Here is a 17,611-nt window from a genome sequence, read left to right as displayed (position 1 = left end):
ACTTTGTCCTGAGCCTTAGTCTCGGTCACAGATGTGATTTAGGTCCCACATTGCTGTGGCTGTGATATAGGCAGACAGTTACAGCTCCTATTCGACCGCTAGCCTGCGAACCTCCATATGCCGAGGGTACGGCCCTAAAAAGGCAAATTAAAAAAAAAAAAAAAAGCTCTGAGAAATACATAGGGGGATCCGACTGCGTCTGCGACCTACACCACAGCCTATGGCAACGCCGGATCCTTAACCCACCTAGCAAAGCCAGGGATGGAAGCCACATCCTCATGCATACTAGTCGGGTACCTTAACCACTGAGCCAAGACAGGACTTCCTAGCCTCTTTTTTTTTTTTTTTTTAATAGCTTTAAAAAAAATTGAGCAAGGGCTTCGAAGACATGAAGCCGTCAAACCCCCGTTATGCCATTTACTAGCTGTATTAAAGCTCAGAAAATTCTTCTTTTTCTATGGGTTTGTTTCTCCACTTACAAAGGAGAAAAGTTATGGGTTGCTGCAAGACTCAGGGAGATAACCAATGTTTAACCCCTAACTGTAAGTGCCATTCAAAGCTGTTCATTTTTTATCCTGTATTATCAGTAGCTTGTAATCATTAGAGACAGAATCAGTTTCTCTTGTATTATCAATAGCTGTAATCACTAGGGATAAAATCATTTTGTGATGAGAGGCTTTTCTTCAGAATATTTATAGTTTTAAGAATTCACCATTATATATCTAGTAAATTCAACTGTGCAATATATTCTAAGTACTTACTCTCACTTAAAATAATTTCATATTTCTCATCACATAACACACTGTCTTGATTCTTTTAATCATTGTCAACTTAGTAACTAAAGTGCAGCTGGTCCTTAATAAATGTTCAATAACTGAGTAAGCACTAAATGTATCCACTGTTCTGATCTATTCTTAATGTGAGATACAAGATAATAAAGTTAAGGGGCTTGGGATAAAAGTACCCAGATTTGAATTCTGGCTCAGTCACTACCTGTACTACCTGGGGCAAGTTATCCTACATTTTCTGCTTGAATTTATTTGGCTATAAAACTGGGAAAGCAATATCTCATTGCATATTGTTGTGAAAATATGTCATATATAGTAGGTACTCAATATATGTTAGATGATTCTGAATCATGGTGTTAGTTGAATCTGAATCATGATGTTGATGGTTTCATCATGATTATGAACTTAAATCATTCTGCTGTGTATTTGGAAAATGTGCAGAATTAGAGCAAGCATTCATATTTTCTGAACTTCTACTGAACAAACTGTCTACAGATAAAATGACAAAACAGACATAAAGTTCTTGCCCATAAATACTGCTTCTAAACAGTATACTGTCTCAGCATAACATATAGATGCCCTAAAAAATTATAAGGGCATATCTACTCCTGAATAATTATTTTCTTCCATATCCAGAATACACAGCTTTTTTTTTTTTTAATTCTAGCCCTCTCATGGACAATTTCAATGTTGTCACCAGTTATCACCTCTTCCATTCTAAACTCTGTCACAAATGTTAATCTTCACCCTCGAACTCTCCACTGCCATCTCATTGTACTTTCTAATCCCTCTTATTTCTTCTCTTCTGTCTCTTTTCATTTCTTCTTCTGTCCTTGATGTTTCATGTGAACACCCAATTACAGTGATCTCTTACTTCTGATAAGTGAATCAAATCACCATCAGTTTGCTGAGCATAAAGTTTGAGGTTTCACTGCTCTTGAGTGCTCTAGGTCTGCACCCTATCCACTAAAACATCTTTTGGTGCTTTTCTACTTCCACATTTGGAGTTCTCTTACTTGCTTACTGGGCTCAACAGCAACAAATACAAGTACCTCCATTGAAAAGAATCTTAAAAATATAAAATGTTAAGATTTAGCTAAACTACTCCATGCTATTGCACCTGGCCATCCACTTTGTGTGACCAAGGCACTCACTGAGCAAAGGGACCTTGAGCTGATACTAGTCCCTCCCACCAGCACATGTCCTAGAAAACAGTGGGAACACTTAGCAGCAACCATTAAGTTCCTGACATCACTTCCTCAACAGCCCTTATAAACAACATTCGACCCTGCCTCCCCAGTGTGTCTTCCCCTTGGCATTCCTTAGATAAAACCCCACTGACCAATTCGCCCTTAGCCAGGGAACCCAAAAGCACTCCACCCACGAACCCTAGTAAGGCCATGTGCCCCAGGTCCTACTACTCATTTTGCAGTCATCCTGCCTTGACCTCCCTGTGTGACCCTGCAGGTGTGCCATATACTTCTTCCAGGACCTCTGAGAAATAAACCTCTATTTCAGTCTTCCTTGCAGTCTTTTGTTGAACCAAGGCTTAGCTCACCATCTGACATTACAGAATTTTACTAAAGTGTTATTTTAACAAAATCACAAAAAATATGTGTTCAATGATATTACCCAGTGGATTCATAAATAATTGATACAATGATTTAAATGGGGAAAAATATACCCATATCAGTAAGCAGCACCAACAAATTTCAGATCAAGAAGAAAAGGAGAATAAAATTATTAACTTATTTAAATTTAGTGCTTATTGTTCGGTGGATAATGTGTTAGCATTTTATATATAATCTATGTTGTTCTGCTAGAGAGGTACTAAGTGAAAACAAGACATTTGTTTAAGGTCATGTTGCCAGTAAGTAGAGAAGTATTCAAACTTTCATCACTCCCATTCTGGACACATCAAAGCAAGACAGATTTCACTGCAACTAAACAATTCCAACATGAGATAAACTCTGCGCATAAGCAAAAAATAACTTTTTTATTTCTATTATTTCATACTAACAATGTTTGAGCAAAAAAATGATCGATGACATATGCTCAAGAAGACAGGTAAGAAGTGACTTAAACATTTATATATAATTTCTTTTTTGTGAACATATTTCCCAAATTAGCCCCCAATCTCACTGCAGGCCAAGGTAAAACCTTACTGTCTTTAAAAATGAAATAAACATAAATGGACTAGTAACTTAGAAAGAAGACATATACTTGAGTGTAAAATAGTTTTTCAGAACTTCAACTTGTACAATGTACATCACTTCATTAAGAGAGGGATGTAGATTTAGGATTATTCCAATTTGTAAATGAATTACATGAAATAAAATGTGTTCATTTTTATTGTAATGATTCCATGTAGAACAATGTGGGCTTAACCTTATGTATCCCAGCAATCCAAAGTTTTAGGTAGTTTGATTAGAAGTCACTCACATATCATAACATACTTTCTTCTCTCCCTTTCTCCCTCTCTCTCCTTCCCTCCCCCTCTTCTTCAATCCCTTCACTCAACATTCAGATTTTGAGCACTAATAATATGTCGGCCATATGTCAAGGAGTAGAGATGCCATTTTCTATTTAACTGATCAATTACCAAGACATTAATCTGAAACTAGGTTACTTACAATTCCAGTATATCTAAATATGATCTCCTGTAAGAAATATCTATAATATTAGGAAAACTTTATGAACCCTTTTACTTATTCATTTAATGTTCAATAACATGTGACATTACTAGAGAGAATGCCAAATAATACTGTCCTGCCTTCAGGATAGTATTATTTATATATTATATACACTATAATACATATTATGTTCATAATATCTCAAATCATTATAATAACTAAATTTAATTTAGTAGCACGAGAGGAAAGGGGTTTCTGAAGAGAACATAACAGTTTTTCCTACTGCCCTTAAATCATCCACAATCTTTCAACATTTTATGGCAGTAGCCATAGTTTTAAATAAGCCCTACATGAGCAGAGGCATTGGACTTGTGTCCAAACAACTTGGTAAAATTCATTAAAGAACAGTTTAGTTCTGGACCAAAAAGGGTTATAAACATTTTCCTTAAATTGAACAAATTACCAGCTATCCAGAAAATATAATGCATTGGCTTCTGTTCAAAAGAACAACACTTAATTCTGGCAACACTGCCAAATTCCTCCTTTCCTATATTTCCTTTTTCCTAGAGAAAGTGATTAAAAGACCAAATTCCGTGCCAGCTGGATGCTTAAAGCATCGAAGGTCCTCTGTCAGGATTCAGAACTTGATATGGCTTAGAAACGACTATGCTAATAGATAACCTCCTCAAAATTATAAATCAAAGTCATACGACCACATTAAAATTCTATCAGCTAGTATCAATACACTGTGGTTTATAAAGTACTGTGGACCTACCTCTGGAAGATAATCAGAATGATACAAAAGTTATGATCTACTTTTCACAATTGAGAGTTATTCAAAGCAAATAGCCACTTCTCTCCACTTCTGTATCTTTATTGATTTTACTTAATTGAAACTTTAGGAGAAAAGGAGACTCCATGAGTTGAGGTAGAAACAGAAAAAAAAAATGTTAGAAGGTTACAACAGACATTTTGCTATTTTGAACTGTTCCTATTATCTGCTGACTGTAATTGCAAAGAGCAAAAGCCTTCCTATACAATTTAAAATCTTAGATCTTCTCGAAATTATAAGTACATCTTAAAATCTTACAACCTATGTAATTGCATTCCAAAATTTTTCTGCTGAAACCCACAGTAAAAAATACATATAAATCTTGGCACAGTACACACACACAAACACACAAAATAAAAGTTTAATCAAATGATACTTACTTTATTATGCATAATGCTTTTACCCTATTTTAGCATATTTTACTAAAAAATTACCTTTAGTATCCAGTACATTTTTTTCAAGACCCAATAGTAGACTGTGTCCAGCAATTTAAAGACACTGAATGATTCCAATGTGTGTGTGGTGTGTCTCAACCCACTAGGACTTCTTCAGGAGTTACTTAAGGCAGGACTGTTGATGTATGAATTCAATAAAAAGAACTTAATCACTATAAGCACACAGATCTATCGCAGTATTAAAGACATCACCATTATTAAAATTTGAAACAATAAACTAAAGAACATATACATTTAATCCTTTGCTTAATCTTCAAAAAAATTCATTAATTTAAAACATAGTGGATACTGGCCTGATATATGCAAGCTTCTACATTAAGGCCCTAGAAACAGATGACAATGGTCATAGAGCTTGCAAATCCAGGTTTTTTTTGCCAATCAGAATTAATACAGTAAAAAAAAAAACCCAGAAACTACTTCAACAAAACATCAAAAAATTCTCACTATTACTAAATTTCTTCAATATCTTATAAATTATGTCACATTTTTAGATATGGTAGACTAATTAAAATCCAATTTGATAGTGATTAGATTCAGAAAAATCCTAGACTTTATTCTCTAGTAGTGCAGAAGTTTGTTTCCACTAGTGAATGTGAAATACATAAAATACCTGAAAAAAGTATGTGATCTAATTTAAAATTTCCTCTATAAAAGCCAAAAGGCAGATAATATGATGCTCATAGGGAAAAACACAGCAATAATTTTTAGTTTTTCTTACATATAGAAAGTGTGCATACAATCTAAAATGAATAAGCAAAGCTTTGAGAGAAATGGAATGGCAGAAATCTATGAAGTCCAGCTTCCTTCCCAAATCAGGAATCCTCTCTCAAGCATTCTTGAGAGACAGTCATTAATAATGGTTTTAAATTAACATATTTCCTGAAAAAGTGTGGAGAAATGTACCCAAAGGACTTTATGGTGACTAGACACCTACATAGTATCTTTCAGAAAGTATTTTGAAGAAGGCAAGGGGAAAGTCACCATATCATCTAATATTCAGTTAAGTGGGAGAGTAAAAACATACAATACCTACAATAAAGCTTCCCTTAGCTCTTACATTTTAGTGGTGTGACATCTATAATATCTTAGTGTATGATATTTCAAACAGAATATGGTAGAAATGTGGACTTTTTTTTTTAATGGCGACACCTGCAGCATATGGAAGTTCTCAAGCCAGGGACTGAATATAAGCCACAGCTGCAACAATGCCAGATCCTTTAACCCACCAAGGCCAGGGATATAACCCGTACCTCCATAGTAACATGAGGCAAGCCGCTGCAGTCAGGTTCTTAACCCACTGCACCACAGTGGGAACTCTCTGATCAGATTTCTAATCAAAATATTCAAACGGCTTGAGAGACTAATTTCTAATGTAATGTGGTCATGTACACTACTATGGTCATATACTTCATAAGAAACTAAAAACTTTGATTTGCTCTTCAGGTATTAAGCTACATAAAAGGAAGGCCTTTAATTCCTATTGATTTCAATAGTCCACACTGTAGGAATTAGTAGTTCAGCATTTTGATCACATAGCCACAAACAGAGTCTAGCCCTGTTTCTCTTTTGCTCTGTCAAAAAAAACAAAGATACAGTATTATTGGTCTTGCCAATTTATATTCATCAATGTCTTAATTATCCCACCCTTAGTATCTTCATATTTTCTACTGAAATTAATTATTCAGTCATATACTAAATTAAATATTTATACAACTGCTTTACTGTGCTCTCCATCATCTCGGTGTGGACAATACCCAAATAACCATCTTTCTCAGTGCTGTGATGGTTTAAATTCTATGCCTGTCTCCTCAAACAACTATTATAAGCAGTGCTAAGAAATAACATTTACCAAGAGCAAAGTAGTATTCAATCAAATGTATGAATATCATTGAAACTATACTTCTCACTATGCATCAATCAGTGTTCTACCAGGAAAATTAAACCATCCTCAATGTTTAAAACAGAGGAAATTAATTGCAAAGGGGGTGGAAAAGTTAAGAAGAACAGGTCATGGTAAAACAACCCCAGAGCTAAAACAGCAGGAAGCCACTGCTACTCTCAGGATGGAAGAATAAATATGTGAGGCAGTATACGGAAGCCAAAGAGCCAGTTATCCAGCGGAAAATGGAGCAAAGCCGTTCCAGTGGGAGATGGAGACACTGCTGCACATTGCCCAAAGCAATGAAGGAGCAGAGAAACACATGGGCCTCGCTCTCATGGGGTCCTCCCTTTCCCTCAAACTATCTTCCCTTGGATAACCATAGCCTGAAGACAGCTGACATGGACAACTAGGAAATGTTGCCTAGGGATTACCTTCAGAATTCATCACCAATAGCATAGCAGAAGGATGAAGGTTGGATCTGGTCAGTCAGGCTCAGAACCTTCACATATAGGATATGAATATTTCTCCAAACTTTTCAAAAGTCAGGTATTACAAAATTATTTCATGGAGCTATTTAATTGTGAATATGATCTATTTAAAATCTATTAAATTAATAGATTTAATAGGTCATTAACATGCTTGTGTTCAAAGATTATATAACTACATGGGCTCATCAGCTCTTTTGAACTAAAAAGATTGGATAAAAATTTATCTAGAAAATTTAAAAATACTATATTATCCTTTAATATAATGAATGACTGTATATTAATGTACTAAGCAATATGTCATGCTAATAGAACAGTTTTGCAAATCGTTGGAGGTAACAATGTATAATTTTATTCCACATTCTGGAGTACATTTTTCCAAATTAACTTAGTATAACTATTACTCCTTTTTTTTTTAAGAAGGAAAAGAAACTCAGAATTTTAAAAAGATTTGTACAATGACACTATTTCATAAGCATATAGGTTTTAAATTAAAGCCTTAATGTTCTAAATTGAAAATGCCTATATAGTTGAACAACATATTTGGAATATGTGATGTTCTGTGTGTTGGAAGAACTCAATGGATGAGTGTGAAGAGACTCATTGGAGAGACTCTTCAATTACATTCCAAAAGTACAGCATAATTGGTTTCTATTGCTACTGGTAATTCTGCATTTTCATACATAAATCATTTATTTTCTTATATCTAATAGCATTTGTTTCAAACCAAAACTAATTAACATAGTCTAATCAAAAGTCAAATGTATGGGACAAATAAGCTAAATGATAAATACTCGTCATATCCATTTATAAATCTATTTGTAAAAGTTTTGTGACTTCCAATGGAAATATCTTCTGTGTAAATGCGTTCTATGTTCCATGTTTGAAACAAAAGTCTTCCTACTTATTAAAATGTCATTATTAGGATTTCATATAACTTCCATTCATATCTATTGCATTAAAATAACAAAGTTGCATTCAACTTTGTCAAAGAACATACCAAATTTAAGAAAAGAATCTCTCTTATTTCCTTTGATTAAAGCATGACAAGCAGAGAATAGGATATTTTGAAGTCATATCAGGAAGGCTGTTTAAAATGTACAAATTCATAGAATAGTTGAAAGAGAAACATATTGAAAGAATTAGCTTATAAATGACATGACTTTTTACAAAGTGGGAGGATATAATGAGGTTTTTCCTTATATTTTTTCCAAAGAACATTAAACATTTTGGACACGTTAACATAACTATATTTGCTAATCAGGGAAGAATAAAGTATGAGATTCACATTAAAGTAGCAACAAAACTACAAAACAACAACAACAAAAAGCAACAAAAATGTATGTATCAACCCAGAGTAGAGTTATGTTCCTTTGATTTTCTAGGTCTAGAAACACTGGATCTTGAAGAATGATCAATGTGGTTCTAGCTTATCCCATTCTTTGCTATGTCACCTCATGAAACATTAACTCAGGTATCCATGTACTATAAAATGCAATTTGAAGACTGGAGAAAAAGTTAATTTCTCCATATAGAGATTAACAAATTCTGTTAAGCATAAAATAGTAACAAGTATTAAATGTGGTGGCAATCATATCCTGTACTCATAAATTACTAAAAAACATTAATTTGTAGCAAATTACAATGTATTCTAGACACCCACACATTTATTTCAGGTTTAAGTAAGGGAGGTATCAAATGTTACTATATTGAACAGATGCATCATTAAATACATTATCAAGAATATCCAAATAACTCAGGTGAATCCTTCAGAGATTTATCAGTGAATATCATTATTAGCAGTAGGGGACATTCTGACATTTAATATATTCTTTCACCAACCTTAAAGGCAAAGTTAAAATGATAAGAATGCTGAAATTATTAAATGGAACTTCATTATAAGCCAACAGAGTAGCTGATTTACAAAATGATAGATACAGTTAGTGGATCACAGAATGAATTCCTTTTTTTTTTTTTTTTTTTTTTTTTTTTTTTTTAATGGTAACACCACATAAGGGAAGTTTTGCTTTTCTTGATTCTTTTCTCTAAAACAGACCTTCTGGCATTTAGGAAATATAAATGTATCATTTGACCTTTAAACTTCTATTTCATTAATGTAACCACAAGCAACAGAGTCACTGACTGACATGTTTGCACTTTCAGGCCTTTAGCACTTTAAGTTATTTGATAACTGTTATGCCACTATTTGCTTTTTATTAGAGACACTTTGAGGAATGCGTTACAGTGAAAAAATAGAGTATAATGTGTATAATGTGTAAAGCTTAATAAATTATATATAATTAAGTAAAGTGTTCTCCTGAGCTTTAGGTTTTTGTATTTTGATGTGAGGGTGCATATGAGAGAAGATTTTGTTTTGTTTGTTTTGTTTTCTAATGAATTAGAGAATCATATCAAATACAGGTAGCCAAAGTAAAAACGTAAAATATAACTCTCTGACATTATTTTTGATGAAATATGACACCTGACTTACACTCAATTCATCCTTAAGCTCTTCTGTACTGGTCTATGAACAGAACAAATACCAGTTGCAGAAGGAGAGTCAAGAAAAATAATTAAAACATCCTAATTTTTTAACAGAGAGAGAATTTATTGTAGATATATATGTTAAAAGTATTTAAAACCTATGGACAATGTAAAAAGATAAAAATGAGATACTCTCTGGAGAATTCTAGAATTACTATAAGCAAATTATTTTGGGTACTAAGTAATACAGATAAGATTTTCTTCCTCTGACAAAAAAAAAAAAAGAGAGCGATTCTGTTTAGTTAAAAAAAAATTGTAATTGGTTAAAATCATCATTCAGAAGAGACAGAGATTCTAATCTCTTTAAAAAGTTTAAAAGACAAAAGTTCCCTAAACTACAATATTACAAAACTCAGGATACAGCATACAAATGGATGAGGTACAGTGCACACAAGTAAACAAGGACTGCACCAAACCAACAACACTGGAAAGATACTGTTGTCACTAGTTAAAGAAGCTTCACTACTAGAAGCAAAGAGTGAACTAAACATAGGCCTCCTAGAGGCAGAACATGGGTTCAGCTATTTTCATTAGCCATAGCATTTGCTAGATTGTTCATTAGAGACAAAATGCCTATGACATACCATCAGAAGACAAGCAGTCTATCAAATTCTTTAGATTGAAAATGCTAATACTCATTACAAATAATCAACATGCTGCTACAAACATGTAGATTGCAGTTGCAGCGATAGATTTGCAGCCTCTAAAGATAGTGCTTCATCCTTAACACTGTTGCTTAAACTTCCGAAACAAACTTAACATAAAGAACATAAATAAGGGTTTAATTTATATTCTCTGTGTGACCAAAAGTTCATTGCTTTTACCGACAATGAAAAGCTATTTTACTAAGTTATAACAAATTTTCTAGTAGTTTTGTATACATCCAGTGGCACTTTGTGTGTTTAAAGCAGAGATAACATTTATTATAAAAGCATGTTATTAGTGTATATTAGAAACTATAATAGTATTCCACAGCAAGTTGGACTCATAAGCATGTTTCAGAAGGTGCAAATCACTTACCACACCCAGATCCCAGATCATTAAATTTAAAATATATTGCATGATTCAAATAAAACATACCCCACTCTCTTTCACCTTAGACAGGCCACATATACTGATTTTGTGCAATCTGCACTTACAAGCCAACTACCATCCAGTGGAGAGAAAGAAGATCTTTCAGGGAGATTTGATGTATATGTCAGGTGGGAGTATCACAGGAAGAAGGGAGGGCAATGGGAAATGAAGGAATAGGGTGTTTAGCCTTGTTTAGATCTAAGCACTGCTGATCATCGATTTATATTTTCATAGACAGAAATGTTCCCAGAAGCTTATCTGTAGTGTTGTTTAGGAATACAATTAGGGTAGGATGTTCACTAATGACAAAACATTTCCATGCTCAAGCTTGGGAAAAAGAAAGCAAGAGGGGGGAGTGAGAAAATGAAGCAAAACTTAAGATGGAAAAAGGGAGGAAAGAGGGAAGGATGCCTTCATAAATAAAAACAGAGAGAGGAAAGGGAGAGACCGTATATACACATGTGTGAGTGACAGCGTTGGGAGCAGTGGAGTGTGTACCTTTTAGACAGTAAAAGAGGATCTGAATGTGAAAGTGGTTGTTAGAGCATGGAAGTGCCAGCGTGTGTGAGAATGTGAAACAGAGAATGTGAGGGAGTGTGGTTAAGAAAAAGAGATTTGTGAGGGTGAAAAAATGGTACTGGAAGGGGTTAGAGGGAACATAAGTGTGTGGCAGAAATGGGAAAGGATATGGGGAAAGAGACGGGAAATGTGAGTCAAAGAGAGAGAAAAGATCACAGAACAGGGATATTAGTGAAGAAGAAAAACAAGGAATGGAGACAGGTAATGAGTGGAGGGGAGGGGGTTAAAAAAGAGGTTAGAGATCAGAGCGGTTGCGATAAAAAAGAAAATATGTGGAGAAAATAGAAAAAGAAAGAAAAATAGAAAAGCGATGAAAAGAGATAAGCGGTATAAAGAAACTGAAAAGGGAGAAATTGAATCTAACTGTCCAAATGAGAGGGAAAACGCACGGGAGCAGGGAGCCAGCAGTTTGAAAAAGTCGCTTAGGCTAGAGTAAAATAGAAACAAACCTGATAAACTTGTCAGACTCTCCAAGAGTACCCCATGACAGTAAAACAGAGACCTTGTGAACTGAGTTTGCAAGTGGCACCTGTCCATCCTAAACCTCACACTTTACTCATTCCCGGGCTGCTTGGCGATCAGGCAAAGTGCTTTAGCTTCATCAGTCCGGCTTGCTACCTGCCCCAGGGTAAAGGGGCCAGGGCTCCAGGCAGAATCAGCACCTGGATTTCCTGGAATGTGGTCTTTTCATAGTGATCACTACCAGCATCATTACTTGGTTTTAAAAGAAGGCAAAAAAGGTGGAAAGACAGACAAAGATTAGACTGAGACAAGTACGAAAAGCACGCCGTTCTTCCTACCTAAGCACCGCCGTGTCCCCTTTTCTGACCATCATGTTGTCCACAGCCGCCCAGGGGAAGTCCACACTCTGTCCAGCCGGGAGGCAGGAGGGTAGCAGGCAGCACAGGCTGAGGAGCACCGCCGCCAGCCACTGGTTCGAGCAACAAGCACCCTGCACCAACAGCATCATGTCCATCCCTGCTAAGGCTGCTCACTCTCCAGCAGCTTTCAGCTCGCACTCCCCCACCCCCTGGTGCTGGCGAGTCTTCCCGGGAACCAGGCGGCGCGCCACAGAAATTTTTTCTTTTCTTTTTTTTCTTTCGAATTTTTTTTTTTTGTGTGTGTGTGTGGGTGGGTGGGTTTCTTTCCTTTCTCTTTTTTTTCCTTCCTCTAGTTGTTGCGTGTTGTTTCTCTCTTTTTTGCCTCCCCTCCTCCTCCTCTTTGCCTTCCCTCCCTCCCTCCCCTCCCACCCCCTAGCACCACACTACACCTCCTCTCGGTTGCTTTTGGCCGAGTCCGGAGTGTGTCTAATTCTCGGACGGCTCGCACACTATCTAGCGAGGAGGCGAGCGCGCGGGCGAGTGAGGGAGGAGGCGCCGCGGCGGCGGAGGCAGGGCGAGCGGTGGTGGCGGCGGCTGCAATCGCGGTAGCAGCAGCAGCAGCAGCAGCAGCAGCAGCAGAAGCAACGCGGGGCGCAGCGGCGGCCGGCGGCCCCCGGGCTCGCGCGCGTTGCCAAGCGGCCGTTTCCTTAGCAACCCCGCCTGGGGACTGGGGATGCAGCGGGCCGGGGGGGGGGGTTGAAGGGGGGAGAAAAGAAAGAAAACGAAAAATATGTATTTCTATCAAGAAGAGGTATATCACAATTATGTAAACTGAGAAGAAAAAAGAGGGGCACTGGAGACCGAACGCTTCCCTTCCTGTCATAAGCATTAGAGTGATGCTTTGCTAGAAAAGTCTCCGTGTCGGAGCTGAGGTGAAGAGAGTAGAGGTGCGTTTTACCTCTTGAGGCACCGTAACTTTTAAGTCCTCCAAGTTGTGGTCGGCGCCATCATGACGCCAGGGACTGTGAGGTTTTATTTTATGTATTTTTTTTCCAGTGTCGCCTGGGCGGCCGCGCTACACTTGACAAGCGGCCAACTAGTTCACTCTTTTCCTCTTTTCGGAAATAGATAGGGACAGTGGCGTGGGGTGGTGTGCTGCTTTTTTGAGGGTACATGAGGGGAGTGCTTGCAAGGCCTTGCGGTGGAGCAGTTGGCATGTGTATGGGGTCAGTCGCAAAGGACTAGAAGGCGGTCCCCCTCTCCCTTCCCCCCCCCATTGTTGACACTAAATTCTTTGCGTATATGAGGTTTCGTCAAAGTGGAAAGTGCGTGGATGTGTGTGTGTCTGTGTGTGTGTAGTAAGCGCGCGCCCGAGTATGCGCGCGAATCCTGCGCGCAGGGTCTGTGTGCGCGCGCGCGCGCGCGCAGCACGCAGGCGCGCTGGGAGGGACTGGGCGGGTCGCGCCGGGATGGAGTCGGGAGGAGACTGCAATCAAGTGTTTTAATTGTGAACAGCCAGGCAGTCCTGTTATGTAAGAGTTTAACCCGTTTGAGCCTATCGGGAGGAATTATCAGCGCATTCTAATCTAGGCAGGGCAAAGTTATTGGGTTTAAGGAGTCACAGGTTTATTTCATTTTATTTTTTAACATTTTTCAAACCGGGTTGGACAAGCTCTCTCCACCGCGGCGCAGAGCGGCTACCTTCTGTTCCCACGCCGCAGCCTCTTAGCAGCTTTCACCCAACCACCACTGCGAGCCGCTGTCCTGGCCCAAGGCAGAGTGGGGTGCTGGGCATGGAGCCACCCCCTACTCTTTGCTACTTCTTCCCTTCTAGTACTTCTTTCCAGTTTCACGGCCCCTTAGTTATTCTGGGCCATTTGTGGATCAGTGCGAGAACCGAGGCTAAAGTCAATAGCAGTTACGCCAGTCAATCTTGTTCAGTGAGGAGTGTGGGAAGCTGAGCGGGGTAGTGAGGGAAGGAAACAAGTAATTTAAACAATTAATATAAATAATATGCTCACCCCTCCCCTTCTTCTAACCCTATCCTCCTTAAGCAGCCCTTGAAGATTTTCTTCGCCTGACCCCAGTCCTGCTTCCCTTGGAGGAAATAAGTACAGCACATCCCTAACTCGTTTTCCATAATGCTAGCAGCGTCCTTTGGCAAAACGCACAGTAGCAATAATCTCTGCAGGGGTCAGCATCCGGCTGCCTCCCCAGACTGAGGTCTTTAAGAGGCAGGCAGGGAGTCGTTTTGCTTGGCAGTAGCGGTGCTCAGAGTGATTTTTATCGCAGTGCGTGAGGATATATGGGGAAAGGGAAGGGTTCCCATCACCTGTGACCACCCAGACAGCCTGATCGAAGAGCCCCTAACCAGAATCACCTCCCTGCTGAAGTGACACCCCAAGGCCCAGCAGTTAACCAAGACGTTTGCAGCAGGAGTTACTGATGTTATCAGTATTCAAGCTTAACTCTCAAATCCGGCTCGGAAATTGAGAGTGCAGTAGTATTCAACTGCATTTTGAAACATCAATAAAATGTTAGTCATTTGCGGGTGAATGAAAACATTTTCTTTACCGACTGGTATGCTAGGGAAATAATTGTCAAATGACAGACTCTTGCTAATATTGATGCCAAATACCTAGGTAACACTGTCATCTTGTTAACTGCGTTTTTCTATCGCGCGTGGAACACTGATGGATAAAGCTTAAAATTATCTAGGGCAAACGGGGCATTAGAAGAATCGACATGTCGTGTATATGGGCAAAACTTCTCAGTATTATTTAGTATTTTCACTAGAAACGATCTAGATCCCATTGAAGAGAAGCAGAAGACACCGCTTACGGCATTGTAGCTCAGTTTAGCGCTATTTTATGCGGGGATAGGGCTCCAGCGTTTTCTAGTACAAGCTATGAAAAGCATTCTTTTGTAACTGCTGTTTCCCAGCGATCTGACATCTTCAGTGGGGAGGACGGGAGGAGAGGAGATTTCTGTGACCAGGGATGGAGCTATGCAGCAGTTTTAATATGTACAACAACCCTTCGGGCTTGTGAAAGGAAACTGGAACCACTTACGTTTAAAGGCAAAGAGTTTATTTTCTTTATTTCTAGTTTTCTTTAATCTCAACCTCCATTCTTTTAAGCACAAAGCACTTATCTCTCACAATACCCATCCAAAGTAAGCAATAACTGAACCTAGTTTATAGATGCGTGGACTACGAAAAGCTTATTTACATGTGCATCACTGTTATTTAAAGTGAGAGCAAGAATGCTGAGTGGGGCAGCCTTATTACTGCATGTACTCTTGCTGTCCTTCTGACTAGAAAGGAAAATGATTATGAACGCATTTATTACTTTCTTTTCTCCTCAAGCTTTCTATGGGCATATATCTGAGAGGATTTTACAGGGTTTCTAGTATTTCCTTTTAAGGTCCTAGATTTCTTTCAAGCAGAGGCTAAATCCTCAAAGTTTTGGCTCCTGAGAGAAAACCAGAACAAAAACAAACAAAAACAAAAGAGAGAAAACCTCCCAGCTCAGATAGTACATAGTTCCTCAGTAGATTTTTTTTTTTAAAAAAATACCAAGAATAGGTAATAGCATTGTCTGAACTTTTTAAATTGTGAGGTTTAGAGTGGGTGTACTAGAATAGTCCCTTGGTCAGAGTTTTTAGGAATTGACATTGGAATGACTTAGTGCTACTACTTCTTCTTGAATCCTATATACTTTTGTATTCAAAGCTCATTGAAGAAATGTGATGACTGATATGGTAGGAGAAAAGTAGAGCCTGACTTTGATTATACTCCTGTCTTTCATGTCCTCTGACCTCAGGGATATTGGAAGGATAATATTATAAAGAAGCTTCATTTGCTTCCTTAGTTTAATAAGCTTGATTTTTAAAATTATCAGTATAAATAGTTATTTTGGTAAAATTAAACTAAATTCACAATTGTTTTCTGATAGTGAGTTAACCTAAATACATCTTTCATGTTGTTACTATGTAGGCATGAGGAATTTTTAGGCAAAACAGTTTCCAGGACCTAATCAGGACTAATGAGAACACTTGATAATTCCTGAAAGAGTCAGTCAGGAAGCCCTTTTAAACAGGACAAATGAATAATAGCTCTCTAGCTTGGGTCATAATTGAGTCTCTATTTGAATTAAGCTAAGCTAGTTTAAGGTTGATGCATTTACCAACTTAACTCACCTGTAGTGATGATTTGCAGGTCAGTGTGAGAACTACAAAGCCTGGGAAATTTGTTGGGGGGAGAAAATATTTCTTTATAGAAAAGTTTCTTAACCTAGTCATTTTTTTTTTTAATGGAAGTATAGTTGGTTTATAATATTGTGTTAGTTACAGGCGCACAGCAAAGTGAACTTCTAATATTTTGGGCCAGATAATTCTTTGTTGTGGAGACTACCTTGTGCATTGGAAAATGTTTAGCAGCATCCCGAAACATCCCAGGCCTATACTCACTAGATTCTATTAACATTAGTAGATGATTTCTTCAGACATTGCTAAATGCTATGCAGACCTAAGTAGGGCATGACAAAAATTACCCCAAGTTGAGAACCAGTCCATTACAGATTACGTTTCTAAAATGTATGTTCCATCTTGTGCTTTTCAAACAAAACAATAAAGCAGATTGTGTTTAAAACAAAAATATTTTATTTCAATTCTATAGCTACAGAAGTAGCTCTTCTTCCCCATCAGTTCTGTATCTACATTTACCTGCTGTGTGATTGAGTGGCCCAGCTTAGCAAGGATGTAATTAATTTAATGGTTGACCATAAATATCTTTCCATGATGTCTTCATTGGAACTCTTTAAGTTAGAGGTGAATGGATAATTCTCATTTTTAAAAGAAATTGTCACTTTGTGGTTGTTTAAATAAAAGTGTAAGTAGATGGTGAGCTTCTTTCAGGCACGAACTAAAATCTTTGTATTCTTTACATAGAGACGGCTAAAGGGTATGCACTCAGGAAATGACTATTGAATAAAGGAGGAAAAACAAAATAATTTCCCTTTTAAATAACTCTATGTAAAAATAATATATTTGCTCATTTACCATTTTTTTCTATATTAAATACCAGCCTTGATAGTAAGCACAGAGATAAGAACTGAGGGCTGGAAGGACGTTGCAGGGATACTTTCAAAGCTCTTCAAACCATTCCCATAGAATGGCCCTGAAAATTTCACCTAAGTACTTAAACCAGAATGAGAAGGCCTATGATAAATGTGGGTGGAAATTATTTTTAAAGTACTGAAGTTTTTATTCTTTTCACTTGTAAGGTAATGAGTACAGCTTCAATTACATATCATTATATATTTGCATGGGTTCTGGAGATACTCATAAATATTTCTGTCAGTATTATTTAATATTTTTTCCTCCCCTATTTCCAAAAGGACTTTAAGAAAATCAAGAGCATCTATTTAAAAATAAATGTCAAATTTAACATTTTCTACTGGACTCTCAAGAGTATAAAATCTTATGCTCTGAAATTAGTATTCTATTTTATTTTTAT

The 17,611-nt window shown here is 37.4% G+C and overlaps 1 protein-coding gene across 2 annotated transcripts in view; it reads right to left on the bottom strand.

The window, feature by feature from the left end:
• NEGR1 (neuronal growth regulator 1) overlaps positions 1–12,773 on the bottom strand; it is an 872,018-nt gene extending 859,245 nt beyond the window's left edge. The window contains exon 1 of one of the 2 annotated variants that reach the window (XM_021097756.1): positions 12,073–12,773. In XM_021097756.1, coding sequence (XP_020953415.1) covers positions 12,073–12,248 — 176 coding nt within the window. In that variant the 5' untranslated portion in view covers positions 12,249–12,773. The remainder of the gene's footprint in view (positions 1–12,072) is intronic. The other variant, XM_021097757.1, reaches the window with a different exon arrangement.

Source organism: Sus scrofa, chromosome 6 (assembly GCF_000003025.6).
Source record: "Sus scrofa isolate TJ Tabasco breed Duroc chromosome 6, Sscrofa11.1, whole genome shotgun sequence".
Taxonomy (NCBI): Eukaryota; Metazoa; Chordata; class Mammalia; order Artiodactyla; family Suidae; genus Sus; species Sus scrofa.
Note: the sequence above shows the minus strand (reverse complement) of the source record. Positions and strands in the feature narration are given on the sequence as shown.